This window comes from Numenius arquata, chromosome 2 (genome assembly GCF_964106895.1).
Source record: "Numenius arquata chromosome 2, bNumArq3.hap1.1, whole genome shotgun sequence".
Taxonomy (NCBI): Eukaryota; Metazoa; Chordata; class Aves; order Charadriiformes; family Scolopacidae; genus Numenius; species Numenius arquata.
In genome coordinates this window covers 36,242,272-36,265,612 of record NC_133577.1, presented here as the reverse complement: position 1 = coordinate 36,265,612, position 23,341 = coordinate 36,242,272, and the positions used below count along the sequence as shown (strand labels likewise).

The 23,341-nt window shown below is 39.3% G+C and overlaps 2 protein-coding genes across 2 annotated transcripts in view; one reads left to right on the top strand and one right to left on the bottom strand.

Annotated features, from left to right (window-relative positions):
* BABAM2 (BRISC and BRCA1 A complex member 2) overlaps positions 1 to 20,381 on the bottom strand; it is a 175,031-nt gene extending 154,650 nt beyond the window's left edge. The window contains exons 1-2 of the mRNA XM_074144601.1: positions 20,298 to 20,381; positions 16,834 to 16,993 (exon numbers count right to left, since the gene is read on the bottom strand). Of these exons, the coding sequence (XP_074000702.1) occupies positions 16,834 to 16,961 (128 nt within the window). The 5' untranslated portion in view covers positions 16,962 to 16,993; positions 20,298 to 20,381. The remainder of the gene's footprint in view (positions 1 to 16,833; positions 16,994 to 20,297) is intronic.
* Positions 20,382 to 20,553: 172 nt separating this feature from the next.
* RBKS (ribokinase) overlaps positions 20,554 to 23,341 on the top strand; it is a 69,618-nt gene continuing 66,830 nt past the window's right edge. The window contains exon 1 of the mRNA XM_074144602.1: positions 20,554 to 20,825. Coding sequence (XP_074000703.1) covers positions 20,776 to 20,825 — 50 coding nt within the window. The 5' untranslated portion in view covers positions 20,554 to 20,775. The remainder of the gene's footprint in view (positions 20,826 to 23,341) is intronic.

The following is a 23,341-nucleotide window of genomic DNA, read 5'->3' as shown; positions in this document are numbered from 1 at the left end:
TATTAGTTCCTTTCAAGTCTTTTTTTCTAAGGCTTACATCACATATAAGGCCAATTCTAGGAAGCATACAAAAAAAAAAAGCAACACCAAAAAAATCCTTTGCGAGTTCTAAAATAACTCTGCAACACCCGTTAATATTTAATGGAAGTTTCTTTCAAAGTATCACAGGTCACAGTCTGAGGCACATTTCTCAAACAGCACCAATATAACATTGTTGTTAGCTTTTCAACAGATAAAAAAAATTTCTGATCCTGCAAACACTCTACAATCTTTCCTTTTAGCATAGTGGGCCATTTGGAAATACTTAGGGAAAATAGAATACTCTTTAACAAGAAAATAAAAGCCTGATTTAATGGCAAATGTCCCTAAAAGCAATACTAAGTACTCTTCCTAGATTATTATACTCTACTAGAGATGGTTTTAATTTTACTGGTCTAGAAGTGATGGAAAGTGACAGTATTCACAGTCTTTTTTTTTTTTTCCCAAATTACTCTGGCTAGGCTGCACAAGAGACTTCAATAAATGCAACAGGTTGAGCAGTCATATCTTACATATGTCCATTTGAAAGGAGGCAGTTACTTTTTAGTAAAAACAGTAAAAGAACAAAACTCCTAAGGCAAATCAAAACTCTGGTACATCTAGCGTCTATGTGTGACCTTATTTCAAGAGAAAGCCACAGATAATGACCTGGCTATGGGCATCATCATCTGCTTGAATTTCCTTAACACACAGAACTTCTCATAACTATAAATATGCCCAACCCAGAAGCTGGCCTCTATCTTCTCCAGAATGTAAGATTTTGCATTTGCTGATCCTTTTACTTAACGTGGTCTACACAAAAGTCACACTGAAAAGGAAAGATCTGTAACAAGGTCTATTAAAGATTATTTGTTGATCCGAGGGAATTGACAGACAGAGCAGTAATACCTGGTGTTGAAAATTAACTTCAGGAGCTGACTCCATCTCATGATGAATGGATGTGCTATCTCCCTCTTTACTCATGGAAAAATATTACACTGGTTTGCATATCTTCATCTAAATAGTCAATATTTTACATAGGACAGCCACAGAAGCAAGAATTAATGCTCTGATCCTCAGAGCAGTGATCTGAATTAGTCTCCATAAGATGATTAATGGTATACCACAAGATCACCCACAGTGGTTTCCCCAGTAAAATATCAAAGAATCATCAACTTGACAAGTTTCCGGGACAAAGGAATATCCTTGAATGTATCGCTTAAAATCATGCTACCATATTTAAAGGAGCTGTGCTGAGACCTAAGGTTGGAATCTGGTAGATGGAATCGAGTATGTGAGAAACCATCGCTAAATGCAAACTCTTCTCTTTCTCAGCAGATTTTAGCTAAGTTCCTTGTGCAAATACAACGGATTAAACTTGAGCTGAGATACATTACATCCTTATGAAATATGTAATCCAAGTAGGAGACAAGTAGAACATTCCTTTGTTGAGTGTTTGATATATCTTACAGTTGGGATTGCCTGTGGCCTGTTGGGAGAAGGTTTCTTTCACAGTAAATAAAACACACATAAACTAAACCAGTTCTTATTCAAAGAAAAAGTCACTGTCAGCACCAGATGCTGACTTAGAAGTGTTCAGAATTCTTTACCAGCCACAAAAGGAAACAGGAAAGATTATCCCAAGAGACAAAAGAGAAAAGGGGGGAAAAAAAATAAAAATCAGGAAAGTCACTTATTTTTGCTGCTTGGAATAAGGCATCGGCCTATAATGATAGGTATGGTAGAAGCTATTTTTCTGCAAAATTGATCCTTCTTCAGAGTATTCTAAAAGCCTCCAGAAAGGCAGTTCTAGTTCAGCTTAACATCACAGTTTTCTCTTATACCAATGCATTTGTAATCAACTATTCTGTCAAATTGACTCTTCTTCTGTTTTGTTTAAGCTAAACAAATACTCCCTTTCCTTCTGAATCACTTTGATATTTTCCAGGATGGAAGCCATGACAATAAGAAGGATTGTGATAGTCCTAGGTTTCAACACAGTCTTCCTATCAACTAGTCTTCTACAACCACCACTTGAAAAGTATTCCCAAGACAAGCAGTTTTCAATTACTTGGGGGTCTGGTAAGATCTTATCCAAAAATAAGTTCTGTGCCAGCTGAAGAGGTCACAACGAAACAAGAGCCCAAGTGTTTACCACCTTAATCCTTAAAGTCTGGAGATGAGTGGTTACTCTATCCAAAGAACTTTAAAAAAAAAACAACCAAAACGACCAACACCCCCCTCAAACCCAACTCTTTAAATCCCAAAATTCCAGTCTGAGGCACGTTTTTTATACCACTCCTAAAAATCTACTCTTTAGAACCATATAAATCCACAGCAAACATCCAGAAATGCCAACAGAAGTACAATAGCTCTACTGAAAAACATACTATCTCCTTTTTATTTCTTCTTTTTAATTTGTGGAAAAGGTGTATGCCCCAATATTTGTGTCAGATTTATTTGATGACTATCAAATTTCTTAATGAAAAAAAGGTATGCAATGTCTTTAGTCATTCTTCCTTCACAGACCATACAGAAGCTTTATCACCCTTACTATCTGAAGACAAATCATCAGTGAATTTTCCTGTACAAGTAAAGAATAGCAAAGAAAAATTAGACCAAGAATTTTAGCCACTATCATTTCAAGAACTTGAAACAATTGAGACTGCCCAACCTGAATAGGAAGAGATGCAAAAGCTTCTTTAATCTCAAGAAGCTTAGGCTGTTACACTTGCTGTTCTTGAGGATCAGTACTTTTTGGATAACAGACAACATTTTTTGTTCACTGGGCTGTTGATGTAAGAGCCAAGAAGGCTTCACACAGCATTAGAAATACTCTGATGGCAAGCACTGCTAAAAACCAACACACACAAAAATAAAAAGAGCAACACCACAAAGGAAGTTATGACCACTGGCTGTATTCCCAACCCTTCCCAGCTCTAAAATATCTAGTATATGTTTCTAATCACTTCTATATATGCCATATAAAGATACCGTTAGGGGAAAAAGGTCAAGTTCTAAAGGCTACAGAAGAAAATGAGTATTATTTTACTAGTTACAAGACAAAATGTAGCCAGGGGTTAAGTGGCTGAAGGTTTTGTCATCAAGATACAAATGTAATTCATAAGCAAGGACAGGTAAATCCCTTTTACTAATAAGCGGCAAACTCAAAACTCCACCCAAAACTCTTATTGTGGCATTTGCTAAGAAAAGCACTTTGATGTTAAACTCAATTAGAACAGCCTTTGCAGATGCCTTTAGATTCTTCTTTTCTACCATTTTTGTAGATGGAAATATGCTCCAGTGTTCCTTGAAGACACAATATTTCATCGCATTCAATTAAGAATTAATTGCAGAATTCACAACAGATGGGTAAGTCATCTACAGAGGCATTAAGAATAATTAAAGTGTATGGAGGAGGGGAGGAGAGTGGAAGGCAGGCCAGCAGGTGACAGGGTTTTTTTGCAAGGATCAGGAAACAAAAAAACGGTGAAAATCACATTTTAGAGAGCTGACACTGATGGGGAAAACCTGTATCATACTGCAGCTCCCTGCAACAGTGCACAAAGCTTTATAGGCTCCCAGAGGCGCCTGCAAATACACAAGAGTACTGAGCAGCTGCTGCTGAAAACCAACAGATCCAACCAAAATTCTGTCAATCAGGCAAAATTTGAAATGGGAGAGTCTAGTCAACCAATTTTCATCTTCTTTACACAGACATATGTATTACACATATGAGAGGAGGACTTGAACTTAAAAGATAAAGACACACACCACTGCTTTTGGGAAATAAAAATCCAGTTAAAATTTAAGGTGATCGCTACCTACATACATATATTAATTAAAATATTACAATCTGAAAGCCAATTCATAATTATTCCAAAGAACTTTCCAATAGATAAACCCACTGTTTTGATAAAACTCATTTGTACCCTAGCTCGTTTCTTCAAAGTTACTATAAAATTAAACTGTATAAACAAAGACTACTTTTGGTATTGCAATACAGATTATGATGTTGTTTTTGAATCCTGTTAGTATTGATGATATTCCATAATTGCAACAGCATTTCAATCCATAGCTATCAACTGGGAAATTCCAAGGTGTCTCCAGATATCTCTTTCAGATACGTTGGGAATATATTCCCAACAAAACCTGCATCTACTATAAGTGCTGATTTTCCTATATGTACATATTTATGTCTCCTTGTATGAAGATCATTGTACTAATTGCAACTTTTATAAAGGACTGGAATGTTAGGCAGAACACATACCCTAAGAAAACAACCTCTCGCTTCCCTTCTGCACCCATAGGCAGATTTGCACTTTTTAAAAAGTAAGGTTCAAATAACTATTTAAAATTAATTCAGCTCCTAGCAACCTGCTTTCACTAGAAACACTATACAAAAGCATCTAATGACTACTGTCATTAGTAAAACAAATATAGCAGCTGTATGTTAACAGAAAATGTAGATTTACTAAATACGAGTTAGAGTTTGGCACTGCAGATGTTCCATGTGGGGAAAGCTCTGGGGCTGGTTCTAGAACTCCAAATCTTCTTGTGGCAGGTGTCCTGCCATCTCCTAAAGTACGGCTGCCACCAGCCTCTATGAGGGAAACAGAGAAAACACACATATGTATATTTTGAAATAATCTCAGAGAACTTCTATATTAAATGAGAGCACGGACAAACCCCAAGCGATAGTGATTTTTTTTTTTTTTTTTAGTATCACAAACTCAATGTTCCTTTAGCCTAGGAAGTTCATTTTTGAACTGCTCTTTTCCATTCACAATAGTAGGATGGGTTAGAAAGGGCCATGCCAAAAAGGAATATGAACACAGAGCTGATAACCAGCACATCAAATATACTTGCAAGTGTACTTGAAAAAAAAAAAAAAAAACAGCTCTGAAGAACAGACTATCTCAAAAGTTTCCATTAGTAAAATGCCTATAGTGTAGTGTGGGAGTTCATTATTATTGGGTGTCAAGGAGCTAATTATGATACAAATTAAGAAAAATAATTAACAACTGGCAAAGGAAAGTTTTCAGCAAAACATGCTCTACAAACATGGTTTACAAACATGCTTTAGAAACATCTTTTATAATCAAACTGATTACATTTGTAAGGAAGATCTTTTATACATACTGGTAATTGCCTGTAACTCCCTTTAAAAACTACACATGGTGCAAATACTTCCCAAAAGAATACAATAGAAACCGAAAATGGAAACTTTAATGAAGGAGTGATTGAAATATGAACAGAAACAAGAAAATTGCAATGGGATAACATGCATAATGCACACTCCAGTAGACTATGTTTTGGTAAATAAACTAGTGAATTCACAGTATCATAAACTACCTTTCTGTCACGCGTTCAGGCAAGGAAAAGGCACTACTAATTCATTATACTGTAAGACCACCTGTACCCCAAATCCTTGGAACTCATAAGCAAAGTTATAAAGAGTATGAGGGAATGGCAGATGTATCCTTTTGATGTACTTCATCTCCTTTTCCTCCTGACAGATTCAAAGTCCTGTTTCATATTTTCACAACTGAAATGTGTTACTTTGTGATGGGTCAGAACTTAATAATCTCTCATGTTCTACTTCTACTGTTCGCTAATGTGAATTCAATTTCTGAAGAAAGAAAAAAAAAAAAGTCAGACAAGGAACATTTTTACTTTTAGATTACTCTAAAAGAGAACCATTCTTCGCCAAGTATGAAATTACAGTCTACCACCTGGAGTTTCACATCCTTTCAGTGTTCACAGGAAGAACATATTCATACAGAAAGTCACAAAAGCTAAGCTATTATAAACATAAGTTTTAATAAGTCATTTAGTATTGCTTCCAATACCACCTGTAGTAGCCATAAAGACTCCCAACTTATTTTCTAAGTAGTTTATTTCACACCATAGAACTATTTAGTTTATTGGAAAATGCAATGAATTGATAACAGGAAAAAACCAAGGACTAAAAGCACAGTCCATGTTTATATGTTTTCCCTCTTTAACAAACTAACTATAAAATACTAGGAGGGGTCCACAGTGATCCTATGTCTTTCCACATTTTCTTTTAAAGTTTTATCTAATTGCATATTTTTAGAACTTTCTGGTCACAGATCGCTATTTATTTGATTTCGTAATCTTACAAACTCTCAGAAGAAATTTATGTTAATACAACAGCCACAAATTCGGTTCTTTGGATATGAAAGTTAGACCAAGCAAGGATCACCACATTTTGAACATACTGTGTAGCTTTCAGGTGCACATACATTCAAAAGAGTAACTTCAAATTGTGTATATTCATATAAGATATTACAGAACTGGAAACACAGCAGAAACCCTATGAAAGGATGACACAATTTCCCACAGCATTCTCCTGGAGAAACTGGCTGCTCGTGGCTCGGATGGGCATACGCTGCACTGTGTAAAAAACTGTCTGGATGGCCAGGCCCAAGGAGTCCTGGTGAATGGAATTAAATCCAGTTGTCAGCTGGCCACAAGTGCTGTTCCCCAGGGCTCAGTATTGGGGTCGGTTTTCTTCAGTATCATTATGAACAACCTGGACGAGGGGATGAAGTGCACCCTCAGTAAGTTTGCAGATGACACCAAGTGGGGCAGGAGTGTTGACCTGCTTGAGGGTAGGATGGCTCTACAGAAGGATCTGGACAGGCTAGATCAATGGGCTGAGGCCAATGGTATGAGGTTCAACATGGCCAAGTGCTGGGTCCCGCACTTGGGTCACAACAACTCCATGCAGCACTACAGGCTTGGGGAGCAGTGGCTGGAAAGCAAAAATGACCTGAGGGTGTTGGTTGATAGCCAGCTGAATATGAGCCAGTGGCGTGCCCAGGTGGCCAAGGGGGCCAGTAGCATCCTGGCTTGTATCAGAAATAGTATGGCCAGTAGGACTAGAAAAGCGATCATACCCCTGTACTCGGCACTGGTGAGGCTCCACCTCGAATACCGTGTTCAGTTTGTGGTCAGTTTTGGGCCCCTCACTACAAGAAAGACATTAAGGTGCTGGAGCATGTCCAGAGAAGGGGAACGAAGCTGGCGAGGGGTCTAGAGCACAAGTCTCATGAAGAGCTGCTGAGGGAACTGGGGTTGTTCAGCCTGGAGAAAAGGAGACTAAGGGGAGGCCTTATCACTCTCTACAACTACCTGAAAGGAGGCTGTAGCAAGTTGGGGGTCAGTCTCCCAAGTAACAGGAGATAGGACAAGAGGAAACAGCCTCAAGTTGCACCAGGGGAGGTTTAGATTGGATATTAGGAAAAACTTCTTCACTGAAAGAGTTAGCAAGCATTGGACCAGGCTGCCCAGGGAAGTGGTTGAGTCACCGTTCCTGGAGCTATACAGAAGATGTGCAGATGTGGCACTTAGGGACATGGCTTAGTGGTGGACTTGACAGTGTCAGGTTAATGCTTGGACTCAATCATATTAAAGGTCCTTTCCAACCTAAATGATTCTATGATTCTGTGAATAAAAATATCAGTAGTTCTCCTATTTCTAGCATTATTTTAGATTAACTACAACAGCATGCAATAGACTAAAAAGACAGGAAAACCCTAACCATATACAAAATTAAAACAGATCACTCTGTGGAACTGCACCTGCGGAAAGTAAGCCCCACATAGCTGCATGTTACAATTTTTCCAGGAAGCCTGGCTCAAGAACCTCTCAGCTCTCTTTGTCTTTCTCTAACTTCTTGTTTTCACATTAATTCCCACAGTTCACAGCTACCCCAGTTGTGCAAATACTATTTTCAAGGCTACAGCACAAAGCATAAAATTACTCATGTTTCCCTATGGCCACATCTAACTATACCTAAAGAAAGCAGTTTCATGTACCCTTTTCTTAGTGACAGTCAAAAAATTCTCTTTTCCCCTGCAAATACTTGTTCTTGCCCTCACAATCCAGTTTACTGCTTCCTCCCAGCATCACAGTAGGAGCTAGACCTGACTCATCCCTTAGCAGCTTCACAGGCACAGAAGAACAAGTAGGACTTCCTCCAAGGGCAAGACTACTTAGAATCACCTTTTGATCCCAGTGAAGAGAGCCCAGCCTACCCAAAGTACCTATAACTTTGAGTCTCCAACCTGCCATAAATGCCTAGACCTGTCTTTATGCCACTTTCAACACTTCACCTACTCCCTCAAGTTCTCCTCCCTCGTGCATCTATCAAATAAAACTGAATTTTGCCTATATGCAACAGGTTAAAACATCAAAAGTCACATCGAAGATATTATACCACTTGAAATCTCCAAGGAAATTATTCCTTTTAAGTGTCTTCATTGCCTGTAAATGGTTTTCAGTTGGTCTGAAATCATAGCACTTTTATAGGGTTTAAGTTAAGTCTTATGACTAAGATTTATGGTAGCCTGAAAAACAGGACAGATAGCCAACTACCTATTAGTTCAAAAAACTCTCATTATAGAAGAATTATCAACAAAAATCACAAAACATTGTATTATTCCCCCTAAACAAAAAAAAAAAAAAAAAAATCCATGGCTGAAGTGCACAACAAGTTGTAAATCCACTTTTACTGAAGAGATTAAAACCAACACTCTAGAGGAAAAAGAAGTAGAAAAGAAAAAAAGAAATAATGTAAAGTGGGATACATTTTGAAAGGTCACTGGTAACCCTAACTGTAAACAAGAATAATCCAAACAAGTTTTTCTATTGAACAAATAACTGACCATCAAAAACAGAGCAACAAGAACTCTGTCACATTTTGGTTTTAAAACATTACTTAGTGATACACAGGAATCTGGGTTTTTTTTTAGGAAAATCTAATTTCAGAGATTTTTATACTTGGCTTTTTTGGGTCTCTTCTTCATAATGGAATTGTGCATTTTCCTTTAATTAACTCAATGTCATTGGGATTCTTTTATTTTACAATAATAAAAATACTCAATCCTAATGGTCTAATTTTATTCTTTCAGCCATATGCCACAGATTACTAAGAAAAGAACCTGTGGCCTACACTCTGGAGTGGTTTGCCTCAGATGTATCAATTCCCTTCTCTAAGGAAAGAGAAAATAGATATGTTCCCTTTTGTCAACTTTTAGTTACTTAGGAAGTTTACCTTTACCTCGAGTGCTGAATTCAATATCTTCAATAAAAATATCAAGAGCAAACAAAACTCTGTTCACTTACACATACAGCTCTAAGTATTCTTTTCAGATGCTCACTTCCAGTCCATAATAGTTGCTTCAAGTTATGTCAGGACCATGCAGTGCAATGCAAAGTAAATGCCTAAGCTAAGTACCTCAAGAAACAGATTAAAATAGCTCAGGCGTAGCATTGCATTGGTGTGGTTATTCTGCTTCCAGTTGAGATATTAAACCTCTGCTTCAAATTCAGTGCTGGACAGAGTTACCCGAACAATCAGAAAAATTCATTTCTCCATTGGTCAGCAGAATGAGCACCATGACTGCTGTTCCAAGAGATCCCAAAGTATTTATAAGGGCGTATTTTAAAGGGGATCAATAGAGGAGGAGCGTTAGCCTAAGTGCCAACAAAAGATTCTTATGCCAGTGAAACTTCCCTTTGAAAATTTTTATGCTTACATAGTGAACAAAACATTATAAGAAAAGGCCTGTAGTTTTTGATTTCCCACACTGTTTGATAATGACTGAGTAGTTAGAAAATAGCGTACAGATTCTGTTTTCAAAAATTAATGGCTTGCTTCCTTTATTATCACTGAATCACAGAAGCAGTTTACAGAAGTATTCCCATTGTTTTCTGTTGGCTGTAACATCAATGTGGCAGAATCAGATCTTCAACACTGTCGCATACTGGTCTGTCAAGCTTGAGCCTCTGATCATCTCCTGTGCTTTTAAAGCCCCTAAACTCATCAGATAATGACTGTAACAAACAGGCTAAAACTAAAAATAGTAATTTTTTGCTTCAGCTTTGCTACAAGTGCACATTAGCTACTTAATATTATGGCATATATGTGTATGTGCCATATATGTAATATATTGGCATATATATAATATGTATATATATATAATATATTATATCTTGGCATATTATTTGGTGTAATATTAATATATTGTATTTATTTGGCATATTAATTGGCGTAATATTATGGCATATATGCATATGAGAAAGTCAGGCATACATGAAGTGTGATTGCATACGCAAGGCTGGAAGAATTTACCAACCAGCTATCCAGGAATATATTCTTCTCTGCTCAGCAGAATAAAAATTTAAAAGCCTGTTGTTCTCAGCTTCTGGTGAAATGTAATATGCATCCAAAATCCACAGTATGCTAGAGATCTGTCCAGCTTAAAACTAAAAAAATGCTGCATCTGTGTGATGCAAGGATTTGGAAAAGGGGGAGAAACTGGACCAGGTACCCAACTATTAGATTTTTAGCTAACTTTACAACAAAAAAGAAAGTCTTGAATTTTTTCTCCTGCAGTGATGCAAAAAAATAAGACAGACATCTGTTACAACAGCAGAAAGTCCTGGACAGAGACCTACAATATATTAAGCTCTGGCCTTCAAGAAGTGTTCAATGAGTTATCAGGGTACAGGTTGTCAAAACATACATTTAAATACCTTGCTAAGGTATGTCTTTCCAACTGTATTTGGCACATAGATTAGTACTACATCATGTGCAGGTCTCTTTAAACAGATTAGAAAAGAAACAGTTGGCACCTGTATTAAATAGTTTCTTCTCATTTTTATTAAAGCATAAAACTGATAGACACTACATCCAGTTTATTTTTGAATGTCAGACAAGAGGGAATCACTCACTGTCCCAGTCTAAAAATACCAAAGACATATTGTGCAGTATTTAAATTGAACAAATCTTAGGAAAACGTACATAGTCTTTCAAACTAAGCCCAAGTTACCACAATTATCTAATACCAACTTTACTTTTTAAAATCCTTTCTTTACTCATAGGACTTGGAACTTCAAATGGAAATTTTTCTGTGCTGGTCCAAAAAGACTGACTGTCTCCAAGATTGCACTCTCCTGTATTTGTTTCTGAATGTTGAAAAAACAGAGGCAAAATGTCAATCTGATAAAGATCTAAGAGTAATGCATACATTTGGTAATGGTTTTGTAAATATTCTCCACAAAGTTTGGCATTTTTTACACCAATTCTAAACAAGGTGTTTGAAGTCGTTCAGAAAAAAAGGTGTGTGTGTGTCAGTTTCAAGTGCTGCTCCACAGTAACAACCCTCTCGCATTCTCCCATCAGAACATCAGCCTGTTCAATTTTGCTTGCGAGTGACACCAAGCTCCTAGTAATAAGAATCTTTGTAGTGAAGAAATATATTTATTATCAGAAACTGGAATGAAATGACTGACTCTCTGCAAAAGGTATGAGTTTTTGGATTATGGATTTGGAATTATGACTTATACAATACAGCAGTAAAGGACTCATAAGACCATGCCTCTCCTAGAAACTGCCACATCCTGTCAAGTATACATTTTACTCAGAATATAGTTATTTTTTAAAACAGTTTTTCATAGTAAATGTGCTCAGAAGAGTCAGACTCGTTAAACGTCACACAAACAAAATGCATGTTAGAAAAACCTACCTATAGATATCAATGGGAATGATGGAATGTGAACTTTCCTCAAGTAACTGAAGCAGAATCTTTGAATTTAAATTTATCAAAAGCAAAAGATCAAACAAAAGCTTTAAATAACTGCTACAGTATTGTAATAGTATTTCACAGTTAAAAAACATTATTTCATGAAACACATAAAATGCATATTTACTTTAAAAAGGGAAATACCCAAAAGAAAGGGAAATACCAAAGCATATTGCAGTCTACTTGATAATACAAAAAAGTAAATCATCGCTGCTCACTAGGAAGCAGGGCAGTGAAGTTATAAATATCTTATTACAGCTTGATAGTAAATTTGTATGTTGAAATCTGCTCCAGATAGTACTACATTCTTTTGACCTCTTCATATAAGTTTCTTTCAGGAACATAACTAATTGTAAACATAGCTCAGTATCAAGCAAAGAGGCAGAAATCAATAGCGAATCAGAGAGGTGCAAAGAACCAAATACCAACATGGTTTACTACAAACCAGTTACATAAAAATTCCACAATTAATCTCCTCATAAATATGGAATAAGTATAAGCAAACAAGTATGAAATTTAAAATTTTGTTATGAGTGGATATCTACAAAAAATAGAATCTTAATATATGCAGCTTTAAATCACTGTATTCATTTTGAAATTCTGCCTGGTGCAACACTGCAAAGTAATTTAAAAAGAAACAAAATAAAGTTTGTTGAGTAAGAATAAGCTTGCAGCATAATTTGAAGCTCAAGCATGGGCCCTGATGAACAGCTGTAGGGAAAAAAAGAGTTCTCAAAGGCAATGACCACCACAGACACGTTTTTCACTATTGTAACACACCACAGGAAAAGCAGCAGCCTCTTAAATAATTGGATTCTACATTATACAATAATTAAACACCCTTCACATAGGAAAATGTCCTCTATTTCTAAATCTACCTAATAATCACTTTTCCCTTTTCAACATCTTTCCCATGATTATATGTATAAATGCTAAGAAAAACCCCTTAGCCACAATTCAGTTGGTTATGAGTAAATTTTAATATCTAATTAAGATGGATCATTATTTCAAAGAGACACCACTGAAGATTAGCTGAATGATACAATATATGGCATTGACTCAACTGGCAGTAGTATTTTCTTTGGGTCTAGAACAAGGTAATATTCTATGCAAGAGTTAAAAAGCTTTGATCCACTCTGTCATCTCAAAGAATGTCTTTTATTAATGCAACAGAGAAGCCTGCCAGGGCTTTCTTATCACCAGAATCAATGCTGCTAAAGGTGCTATATTTCAGATGTGACCTAACACTTGGGTTCTATTTTTGTTCACTGTGGAGCCCTTTTTGCAAGAAAGAAGGTAATAACTCTGCAGATCGAGCTACCTAACTCTTTATTACTATTTCTATCAAAGAGTTTCCTTCTTTCCTGTTATGCCATACTGCTGAGCTCAGTTCAGGGGTACTCGCATTTCCTCACTCACTCTTCATCAGCAGTGGCCATATAATTCCTATAAATAGGACTTGACCCTGAGGGTCCTACTCATAGATGTAAATGTATGTAAGTGTCTGATGAGACTGGTACTGTCTAATAAGTTTGTAAAACACACAGACATTATGCAACTGTAACATATTATTATATAACATTTACATGCTCAAAGACTGCAAAACAATAGGATTTCCTTACTATGACATATTTCCCTCCCACACTTGCAAGCAAAGCAAATTAACATATCATCATCCTTCATATTTTTAATCTAACATCAGCTCTTTAATACAGTTCATAAAACTCAACAAAACTAAGTAGTTAATCTTAGCAACAAGTTAGAGTAAGTGCAAAATAAACTGCTTACTAAAACCATCTGACATATGGATTGACTTTTCAAATAATTAAAGGCTTAGTATTTGCCATTTACAAACCAAAATCAACTGACATGATAGGCTATAAACCTGGAACTTGATCGTGCACTGGTGAAATAAAAGGGAAATTCCTTCCATTTCTGAGCTGAGAATGTCAAAACCAAGGCTCTGAATTGGTGAGGCCTTGGAGATATTACTGTATTTAGTATGCTACCATTATTCCCTGTTAACCACATCTCCAGTTTCTAAAACCTAAGAAATGAGAATGTATGGATCTTCAGTTTGTACATTTTGTTTTGTTATACATTATAAAGCACTGGTTTGTCAGGGAAGTGGAGTAACCACAGTAACCCCTAATTTTCTCTCAGAGTAGCAGCATGGCATATGATAGAGGAGCGGCCATGCAGGTCCTCCCCTTGACCCAGAAGCTTCCAGATGTTTCTGTTTCCAAAGATAATAGCTGTTGAGATGATTATATTAAGTATTTTAACATCTTAAAGGTTATAGTAAAATTCTATTCTTAAAAATCTTCCACACAACATACCAGTTAAAATATAAAATATTTGCACGTTCTGTAATAAACTCTCACTAGGCTATGTAAGTGATGCATTTACTGCCCCTTTCATGTGCCAATAAATGGACAATCACTATCCAAAAGCAATGTTTCTGAACTGATAGTACTTACAAATTGCACTATTCATTTGAGATCAAGAACTGCTTTTTACTTAACTTCAAACATTTGATCTAGTACCTCTTCCTCACCTTCCTGTTCCACTTTAAGTTTAAAGCCTGATTCAGCCCCCTTGAAATTGAAGGGAGTTTTGCAATTAATGTTGTGAATCTCATCCCCATTTCTCTAACAACTGTTCTCCTCATTTCCCTCCTGTCCAATCTCTGTCCTTATAGTTCTGTTTCTTTATGTGGTTATCATCTACATTTGCCTCTGCCTGCTCTTTCCACTGCATTGTCATTTCTCTCTCTAAACATCTTAATGAAAGTGAAAGTATGCAGGGTTTTGAATAATTTTGTGATGAGAGGACAGGAGAGGAAACTAGAACAATGGTTTTCAATCCATTTTTGGACTCTTGGAGCCCTACAGAGTTTTCCTTTAGAGGCAGCGTTCAGCAACAAATGTAAGTCTACTGACAATACTGTGGGTTGGGGATTCTGTTATTAATCAACTGACATGGGTCTCTCAAAAACAGTCTGTGGAGTCCCAAAGGCTCCTATATCAAAGGTTAAACACCGCTGAACTAGATCTTGAGTTATAGAAGGGAATTCTCTATAATTCTGTGATGCATCCATCTTACGTTAAGTAATTTTACACTGTTTACCTGTTCAGTGACATCATAAAACACTAAATCACAAGGAACTTTGTATTTCCACACTGGCGCAAAAATTCAAAATTTTCTGTTATAAATAAGCTAACAAACAAAAAAAACCTTTCCTAAAAACTGATAAGCATGAAATTTGTGTTTCATACATTTCAACCAATTGCTAATAAATCCTGTTTAAAATAACACTTTTAAGAAACTTGTTTGTGGGGGAAAAAACCAAAAACCACCGAAAAAACCCCTCAACCTTAAAAACAATTCTCAACTAAATGCAGAGTCTTGATTATCCCAACTCCAGCTCTTAACCTCAAGCCATAAAAAACCCTCAACATAGACAAGGAGGTTCATTTCTATGTTTCAGAACAAGGAAAAAAAGATATTGCTAGCACTCACATATAGCAGAGCCTGTGCTTTCAACAAGATACGGGACAACCTCTGTCAGGTGCTGGGTGCTGTACTTGTCTTGTAGGCTCCATGTTCAACACAGTTACTACACAATTTGAGTCACTGGGTTTGGGTGACAGTTTTTAGTTTTTTAAAGAATAAACTCTTCGAAAACACTCAGGATTTATCAAAGTAAATTCAAGATCTCAGAGATCACTGGCCGAACACTTTAGACACTTATTAAAAATACCTCTGAAAAGAATCATCTAGAAAACACCACTTTACATTAATCTCTTCTTTTAAAGGCAGGCAGCATAAGCATTTAGTGAGCAGAGAGCAAAACTCTTATCTGCCTCCTGACAAACTGATACCTTCACCACCAGACTACAACTGTGTTTTCTCTCTACCTTTTTTTGTATTCCTTTCTCTCAGATTCAATAGGAGAAACGTAAGAGAGCTCCCATCTCAGCCTTCCTAGAAGACTAGTTCAAGAGAAAGCAAGGTCTAGCGTGAAATGACAGCAGAAGATGCATAACTGCTCAGCCTGTCTCACATAATTTGCAAGCATAAATGCCAAGCCAAACAACATTAATAACAAAGTTACAGCTTCTTAGACCTCCAAGTAAATCTGTACTCTGTCACAGAACCTTACAGGGAAGGAATGGTTCCTTTCAAACTAACCCTAGAATTCACACCTCCTTCCTGAAAAGGCATTGTATCTACCAGAAAAGTACCTCCCAAACTCTCCATGAAACCGTAATAAAGCATGCTACAGAAGCGTATTAAACAAAGCGTTCAGCAGAACTAAATTTTAAACAACAGTGGTTTGTGGTGGTTCTCAAGATCCGTTGGGTTAAGCTATCATTCAAAATGATACATAAAGCAGTAGTTTGTACAAAAGCAGTGATTTAGATACCTTAAGCTGAAGTAATTTCAGGCTCTGAAGTCCAGTATCAAATAAACACCTGAATCAGGGATGCCATACAGGTGCCCAACTCTGATAGAAAAAAGCACTTTCTGACATGTCTCAAGTATTCTTTTATCAGCCACCTTGGGAGCCTACCCTCTCTGCACAATGCCTAAAGTAAATTCTAATTTAAGCCCTTCACTTCCCCCGTTATTCAAAGAGGTTAGACACCAAAGTCCCTATGTACATGTGGATCCCAAACTTTATTACTATCTGAAAACCATCATGAACCCTTCTGGAATTAAAAATAAAAGGAGTAGCCTGGCCTATTTCAAACACTTGGCCCTGCAGCCACTTGATGTACTGATCTTAAAGGAGATCAGATAAAGGAAAAGTTAATATTTTTCTCATTTAGCATATTCATGACTACAGGTAAGGCCACACAAATCTTCAAGTTTTTAATTGACAGAAAAGATTGAATAAGCAAGTGATCAACAACAGGAAAGAGTGTTTACAACTATCTCACTGCTGAAAACCAGCACTATCAAGTGGCAGCAATGAAAGTGTTTTAACAAGATTATTATTGCCAACAATATGACAAATTAAGTCTCCCAAACTACAAAATGGGAGTAAGACAAAAAAATAACATAGCTAGTATGTCAGCTCCAAATATATTGGAAATGCTTAACCACACATGAGCGTAGTAAAATTCAGTCCTGAAAAGACATCTTAACTGCGAGGAGTTGCATATTCTTTTTGGATGAGGAACTCACTTACCCCGATTTCAAGTCTGTAATCCGTAAACAATTAGTAGCATCCAGTCCTACTTTACCATTTCTGACCACACTGGAAATGAAGGGTGAGAGTGCTGGAGAAATTCTGTTCAAGGCAACTTCAGGTGACATTTTGGTATGTTCCTCTTTCCTTTTGTCTTGAGCTGCACAGGGATGGTAAGGGGGGAAAATAAAATCAAAAAATATCCTACTTATTTGATGTAAATTCACGTGCACTCTGCAAACATCAAAAGAAAAAAGCTAAGCACGCAAAGGATCAGAAATGTAAAGTAACTGAAGTGCGTACAGGTTTATAAAGAAAAAATAAACATAGGTAATTTTTCTTGTACCTCTGCAACATTCAATGAAGCCCATTTATTCAATGTCAACATAAAACAGACTAGTGTCCTAGGCTCCTTTAGTTAAGATCCTATCACTCCGAGAAAAAGAAATAAAATTGAGGGCCATTCTGACACTTCACCGCCTAGCCCTTCTTGCGAGCATTTCCATTAGGAGTCTGTAATTGTTCTGCTGCCACTGAAATCAACGGGACTTACATTTCTGATTGCAATGGGACCAAGGGTTTGATTATCTCTCCATATTCTATTTTGTAGTTTCTAATACCACTACTGTAACCATAATCAGTACTACTTTTTCACTACTTCATTAGGTAGCTATTTATAGCCTTTCACAATGCCTTTTAAAGGCTAACACCGCTTTTCTTTCAGCAGTATCACTGTACTCTTTGAAAGGCATCTTCATTCACCAAGCAGATCAGAAAGCTGATGTACACACATTTGGAGCACAATTTTTTCAGAAGTGCTTGCAATTATACGACCTTATGCTAAATCAGTTAGGCCACTAAGTTAACACATTTTAAGAACTTGCTGCTTTTTAGGTGAAATGCAGAAACTGAGCACGCACACATTTTAACTCATTACACCACAAAAGGCTACAGTATGTGGAAAACAACAGACCACGGTAGCAGAGTGGGAGAAAAGAGGGGTAAATAACTTAATAAAATGCTAACTTAATATATTCAATCATATTCTTAGGCACAGAGTTTCATCAGAAAATAAACTGAACTTGACAGTTTTAGCAAAGAAAGCCGTAAACGACTCAAGGCAACGTAAACATGCCACCAGAAGTGGGGCAGAAGGGCTTGTACTTAAAACTATTAACCATTAGAAGATATTGTTTTAAACATCCATTTAATTTAAAGACACCAATACATACTGTATTTACTTCCTTATAAAATGCTGCATGTGGACTCCTATATTAGGAAGTGTTCTATACCGAGAGTGTGAACAAGTCATGGCAATAGTAGCAATTTTCTGTTGTTTCTAACACTCAGTTTACAAGCATTAGTTGGTAACTAATGGATATTCTACAAACTGATAATTCCCTGTAACTGGTTGCAACATTAAAGTTACACATTTTGTTCTCATGAAAGTCATTCACACTGAGGTGGAATGAAGCATGAAACAGTATTTATCCTAGCTATTTGGAATGCATTTAAATAAAGCAAAGGTTGGGCACTTTAAGACAAACAAAAAGACTAATAAAGTAAGACTTCCTAAAAACAGTAATTATCTTTAATACACCAGTTCTTACACTTCATGGCAGCAAAGAAGCTGAAGACTAAATATCCACGTCCTAATATATAACATACTCTCTTCACATGTGATTCGCTGTAATTGACAATGGGCAACAACTTAAGCTTGCTTAGCAAACACCTGCAGCAATTTAAGATGCTGCCTCCTGTTTGTTACTTTTCTACTAAAAATTACTGCCTGCTCACCTTTATTCTCCCCCAGAGTAACTGAGAGAATGAACATAAGCCCGTACTCAACTTATTCCAATGCAAAGTCCAATGGCTTAGATTGAACAGCTAATAAAAATGAGTTTAAACTAAAATGATACTTTGCACAAGAGTGGCTAAAATAGGGCACACATTTCAGTCCACCAGCTCTGCTGTACGGAACCGTAATTTCTAGCAGAGGGGCAGCTGGACTGAGGAAGGTAAGAACTTCTTAAGCCATGAAAAATATGCTGAAAAACAAGCTATCCTTCTAGCAATCTTAAAGGTATACACAAAGATCTCAGAATTTGTTCTGATGATACATTTTAAGGGGACTGTAAATGTTACGCGGATAGAATTGTGAGACATGAGAGATACACGTGGTGATCAAAGTTGAACAGATGGACCTTCCAAAATGAGGTGCAGGATGAGATTCCTTATCTTTTCATTAATAAAATATGCAGATATTGTCAAAACAAGATGGAAATGACTGCTAGGCATTTTCCCTGGTTTTATTGCATCACTTCTTTAATATCCACAATACCTTCTGCATAACAAGCCAGATACACAATACTTAAAGGTCGCTATCAATTAAACTCATCGATTTATTTTGTTAACAAGGGTCTTTACAAACTATTACACAATTAGTACTATTTTCATAAGTTTCAGTTGTCATACACGTATTTTTTCCCCCAGCTTAATTTTCCCACAGTACTGGAAACAGAACACAAACAAACTCAAAGAAATTGACAAAAGGAAAATTCATTAGACTGTTTCCCTCTCAAAACAAAACACTTGAAAGAAGTAAACAAACTAATAGTTGACCGCTTTTAGATTCAGCAGCCTATCATTACGACTTCAAGCAAATGTAACATATGCTTTGCAGTAACCATAAAATCCCAGGCGCCACTTCGGGCACCAGAGAGTGTCCGGATGCAACACAACTCTGTTCCTCCACCACCGGTAATAACATTATGGGCATTAAGTGAAGCTGTAAGGCAGCAAAGCTGAATATCGTGATGGAGGCCTCCAAGTGTGAGGGAACCTTTCCTGCCTAACCCTCTCGTCTTGGCTGTCGGCGGTCTGGTTTTGTGCTTTTCACTTCGAGGGCGGCAGTAACGCGTGTCCGGGTGCGGGGCAACGAGGGGACCCACGACCACCTCCACCCGCCGTGCCCGAACACATCCCCGCCCGCCAGCCCGCAATGCGATCGGCAACCTGCATCTGAGGAGCCCCGGGAAACACCTCCCTCCCCCAAAGTTCTCTCAGCCTCAGCACGACCGGACTGACCCCCCCCAGGCCCCGCTCCCGCCCCGGCCGGGCCCCGACGGCCGCCTCGCCGCCGCCGCCACCCCACCCCCCCCGCCCCAGCGCGGTTCCCACGTGCCGCCGGGGCCGCCCCGTGGGAAGGCGACGGACCCGGGAGCGGCGGCCGGGCGGTGCTTAGGCCAGTCGTCGCCCTGAGCCACACCGGCCCCCACGCCGCCTCCTGGCCAGCTCCTCCCGGGCCGGGCCCGCGGCCTCCGCTCCCGCCAAGCGCTGGCGGAGGGGGCGGAGGCCGGGGCAGAAGCCAGCCAGCCAGCCCGTCTGCTGCCGCCCGCCGCTCCCCTGGGGCCGGCAGGGGCGCTGCTCCCGCCCGCCCCTCCCCGGCCCGGGCCCCGCCATACCTACGGCGGCCGGAAAACAGCCGCTTAGCAACGGCCGCGGCCACGCGCCCGTCCCGTCCACCCGCGCCCGGCGTGCGCGCCCCCGCTCCCGCCCCGCCGGGCGGCGTGCGCGCCTCCGCCCCCCGCCGCCACCGCCGCCGCTCCCCGGGCCGGAGGGGTCTTCACCGGCCTCGATATTGGCGACCGGCACAGTGCCTGGGCGAGCCGTCTCGCCGCGCAGGCGTGAGGCGGCGGTTTCGTCGCGGCCGGAGTGGGGCGGGGGAGAGGGGGAGGAGAGGAGGGGGCGGCCTTGCCAGCAGGCGTTCGCCGGGGGCACCCCTTCTGGCCGAAGGCCCCTTGCGGGCTGCCCGTCGCCCGTGGCAACAGGCGAAGCCGCCGCGGCGGTGGGGCCTGGCGCGAAGTTCGGGTCCAGGGTCCAAGGCCCGGGCAGCGCCTTGGCCGGGCTGCGGGGCCTGGGGCTGCCCCGTCCCCTGGCGCCATGGCCGCTGAGGTGGTGGTTGTGGGATCCTGTATGACCGACCTGGTCAGGTTAGTACGCGGGGCTCCCGCAGGCCGGCAGGCCCCGGCGCGGGGCCGGTTCCCTGCCCTCGGTGAACGGAGGGGCCCCCAGGTCAAGGGAGCGCAGGGCATCTCGGTGCTTGGGGCAGAGCGGAGGCTCCCTGCGTCTCCCAAGGGCAGGCTGGGCCGGGGTGCACCCCTCCCCTCTTGGCCTGAGCCAAGGAAAGCGCGTGTGACGTCTCTCTCCAGGCCGGGACAGGAGAAGTGGGGTCGGCGCCAGGTGGGGCTGCGAGGAGCTCTCGGCCCTGGTCAGAGGGAACGGAGGCGCAGAGCTGGCTGCGGCAGGGGCAGGGGGAAGGAGCAGAGCCGCCGGTGGGGGCGGCTGGGCCCGGGTGATGTCAGCCCTGTAAATAATACTTTGAAAGAAGACTGTGGGAACGGGGAGAAGTTTGAACGTGTTGTCTGGTGGAGCTTTGATCAGCTGTCTGTAACTTTAGGGAGAAGAGAGGCTTGAGTTTGTGTTTTCAGCTGTGCTAGGTGGCTCGGCATCAACCTTGCCAGAAAAGCAGCATTGCATAGTAACCCGCATGGGAAATCGTGAATTCTGATACTCTTTATCAGCAGAAGAGTTTTAAACGATTTTATGAAGGTAAATAAAGCTGGTCAACTGTAACACGTTTTCAGTTCAAAGCACTTGTCTCCACTGGCAAAGCAAGAAAGAAAGCTTAATGTTGCAAAGAAACTGGAGTTAGCTCCATGAAAAAGTAGGTTATAAGTTTATTACTTGCAGACAACATTTTATGTGACACTTGGAAAGGCAGGAGAGAGAAGACCTCCCAAGCCATTCAGATCCAAACAGATTGAGAAGTGGAAAGAGGAAACCCTCAAAAAATTTAACACCTTTGCACCCCAAAGCTTTTCTTTTTTTTTTAATTAAAAAGCATTATGAAATCCTTTTTAAAAGGAATGTCTCAATTCCTTTTTATTCATTTTCTGGGCATTTTGCTTTTAGAATTAAGTATTTGCGTCTCATTGTCTTTTTTTTTGTACATAGGTAAGATTTGGAAACTTCTTTTAAATATTAATTAAAGTACAGAAGTTTGTGAAAGCTCTTGGTTCCGGCGGCTTGGGTTTTATAGTGAATACTAAATATCGGAAGAATTCAAGCAAAATTGCAAGAGTTGGCAACACTGCAAATACTAATCTAAACTGGCTGACCTTGTCAGCCCCAGTAAACTTTCAAATCAGTCTTTGATTTGCACTGTTTTAAACACATCTGTTTTTAAACTATATATGCAGACTTGGTTAAAATAGGATTTAAAAGTGTATGTATCTGGACTGTGTCAGCTTGTCCTGCTGGGAAGTCTGCAGTAAAAAAGACAATTCCTGAATCAGCAGACAATTATATCAAAGCCTGTGGGTCAAGAAAGTGTAGAATACATGATTAGAAGAATATGCTGAGGAGTAAGTACAGTTTAGGCATAGACGTGTTGCAGAAATGATGAAAACCCTTAAATAATCATAGAACTTGTGTCAGAAAGATTTAATGCTTTATGTAATCTGCAGAACACGCTGGCAGCTTTCCAAGAAGAATAGCTGTAAGTCAGAGCAAGATCTTGTAGAACTGATCTTGACGTTATGTGTGAATGAGCTATCAGTTGCTTGCGACGTTATATTGAAATATAAAACATGGTGCTCTAACCTCAAGACGTTCTTTTCCTGTCTTTCTAAAATGTGGGGGGAAAAAAAATCATCAAAAAACTGTCTACCAGTTTAAGCACTGCTGACAGCTGAAGCTTTGGACTTTTTCTTAACATTTAAACAAACAAACAAGCAAAAAAGAAAACTCCCATTTTTTTCGCTGCAAGTTTGATACGATAGAAATACAGTCATTTATTTGAAGCCTGCCCATATTAACTGCCCATATTGTAACCAGAGATTAAACTGTGGGTTATAGCTATAGATGCTGTTACACTGAGATTAAGTGGTTGAAGAAAAGCCATTTCACTTTTCAGTCAGCTGAGAGGGTTTCTTAAATTGTACAAATGCTATCACAAGAATGTATCTGACTCACCATTATTAGCCTCTACTTTAAGGAGCAGTGAAGGGCTTTTTATTGGTGATAAGGTAATTTATTTGACTGAAAAAGAAGGGAGAGCTTCATTCTTTCTGCTACTAGTACAGGACTTCAGGCACTTATCAAAATATGAAAAAAAGTGGGTTTAAATTTAGCTGGCAAGAGTTTAATCTGACTGAAATCTCCATGTAGTATCCATCTAGACATAGTTTAAATGTATCCTGTGTTACAAAAATCCTGGTAAAATTACTGGAAAGTACTAAACTGTAGGCTGGGATGCGCCTAGGTGGAGAGCAAAGCTATGAAATAGGCAAAAATAAACTTTATTAACTGTGGTAAAAACTGGCAGATTAGGATTGATGCCAGGAGGGTCTGTCTTGACTGTCTTTATATCTGGGATTTAGAGGGGGCTGTATGTTGTAGGTTTAAAGCTAGGGTCCATTTCAGCAGGGATGAAAGATCATCAGGT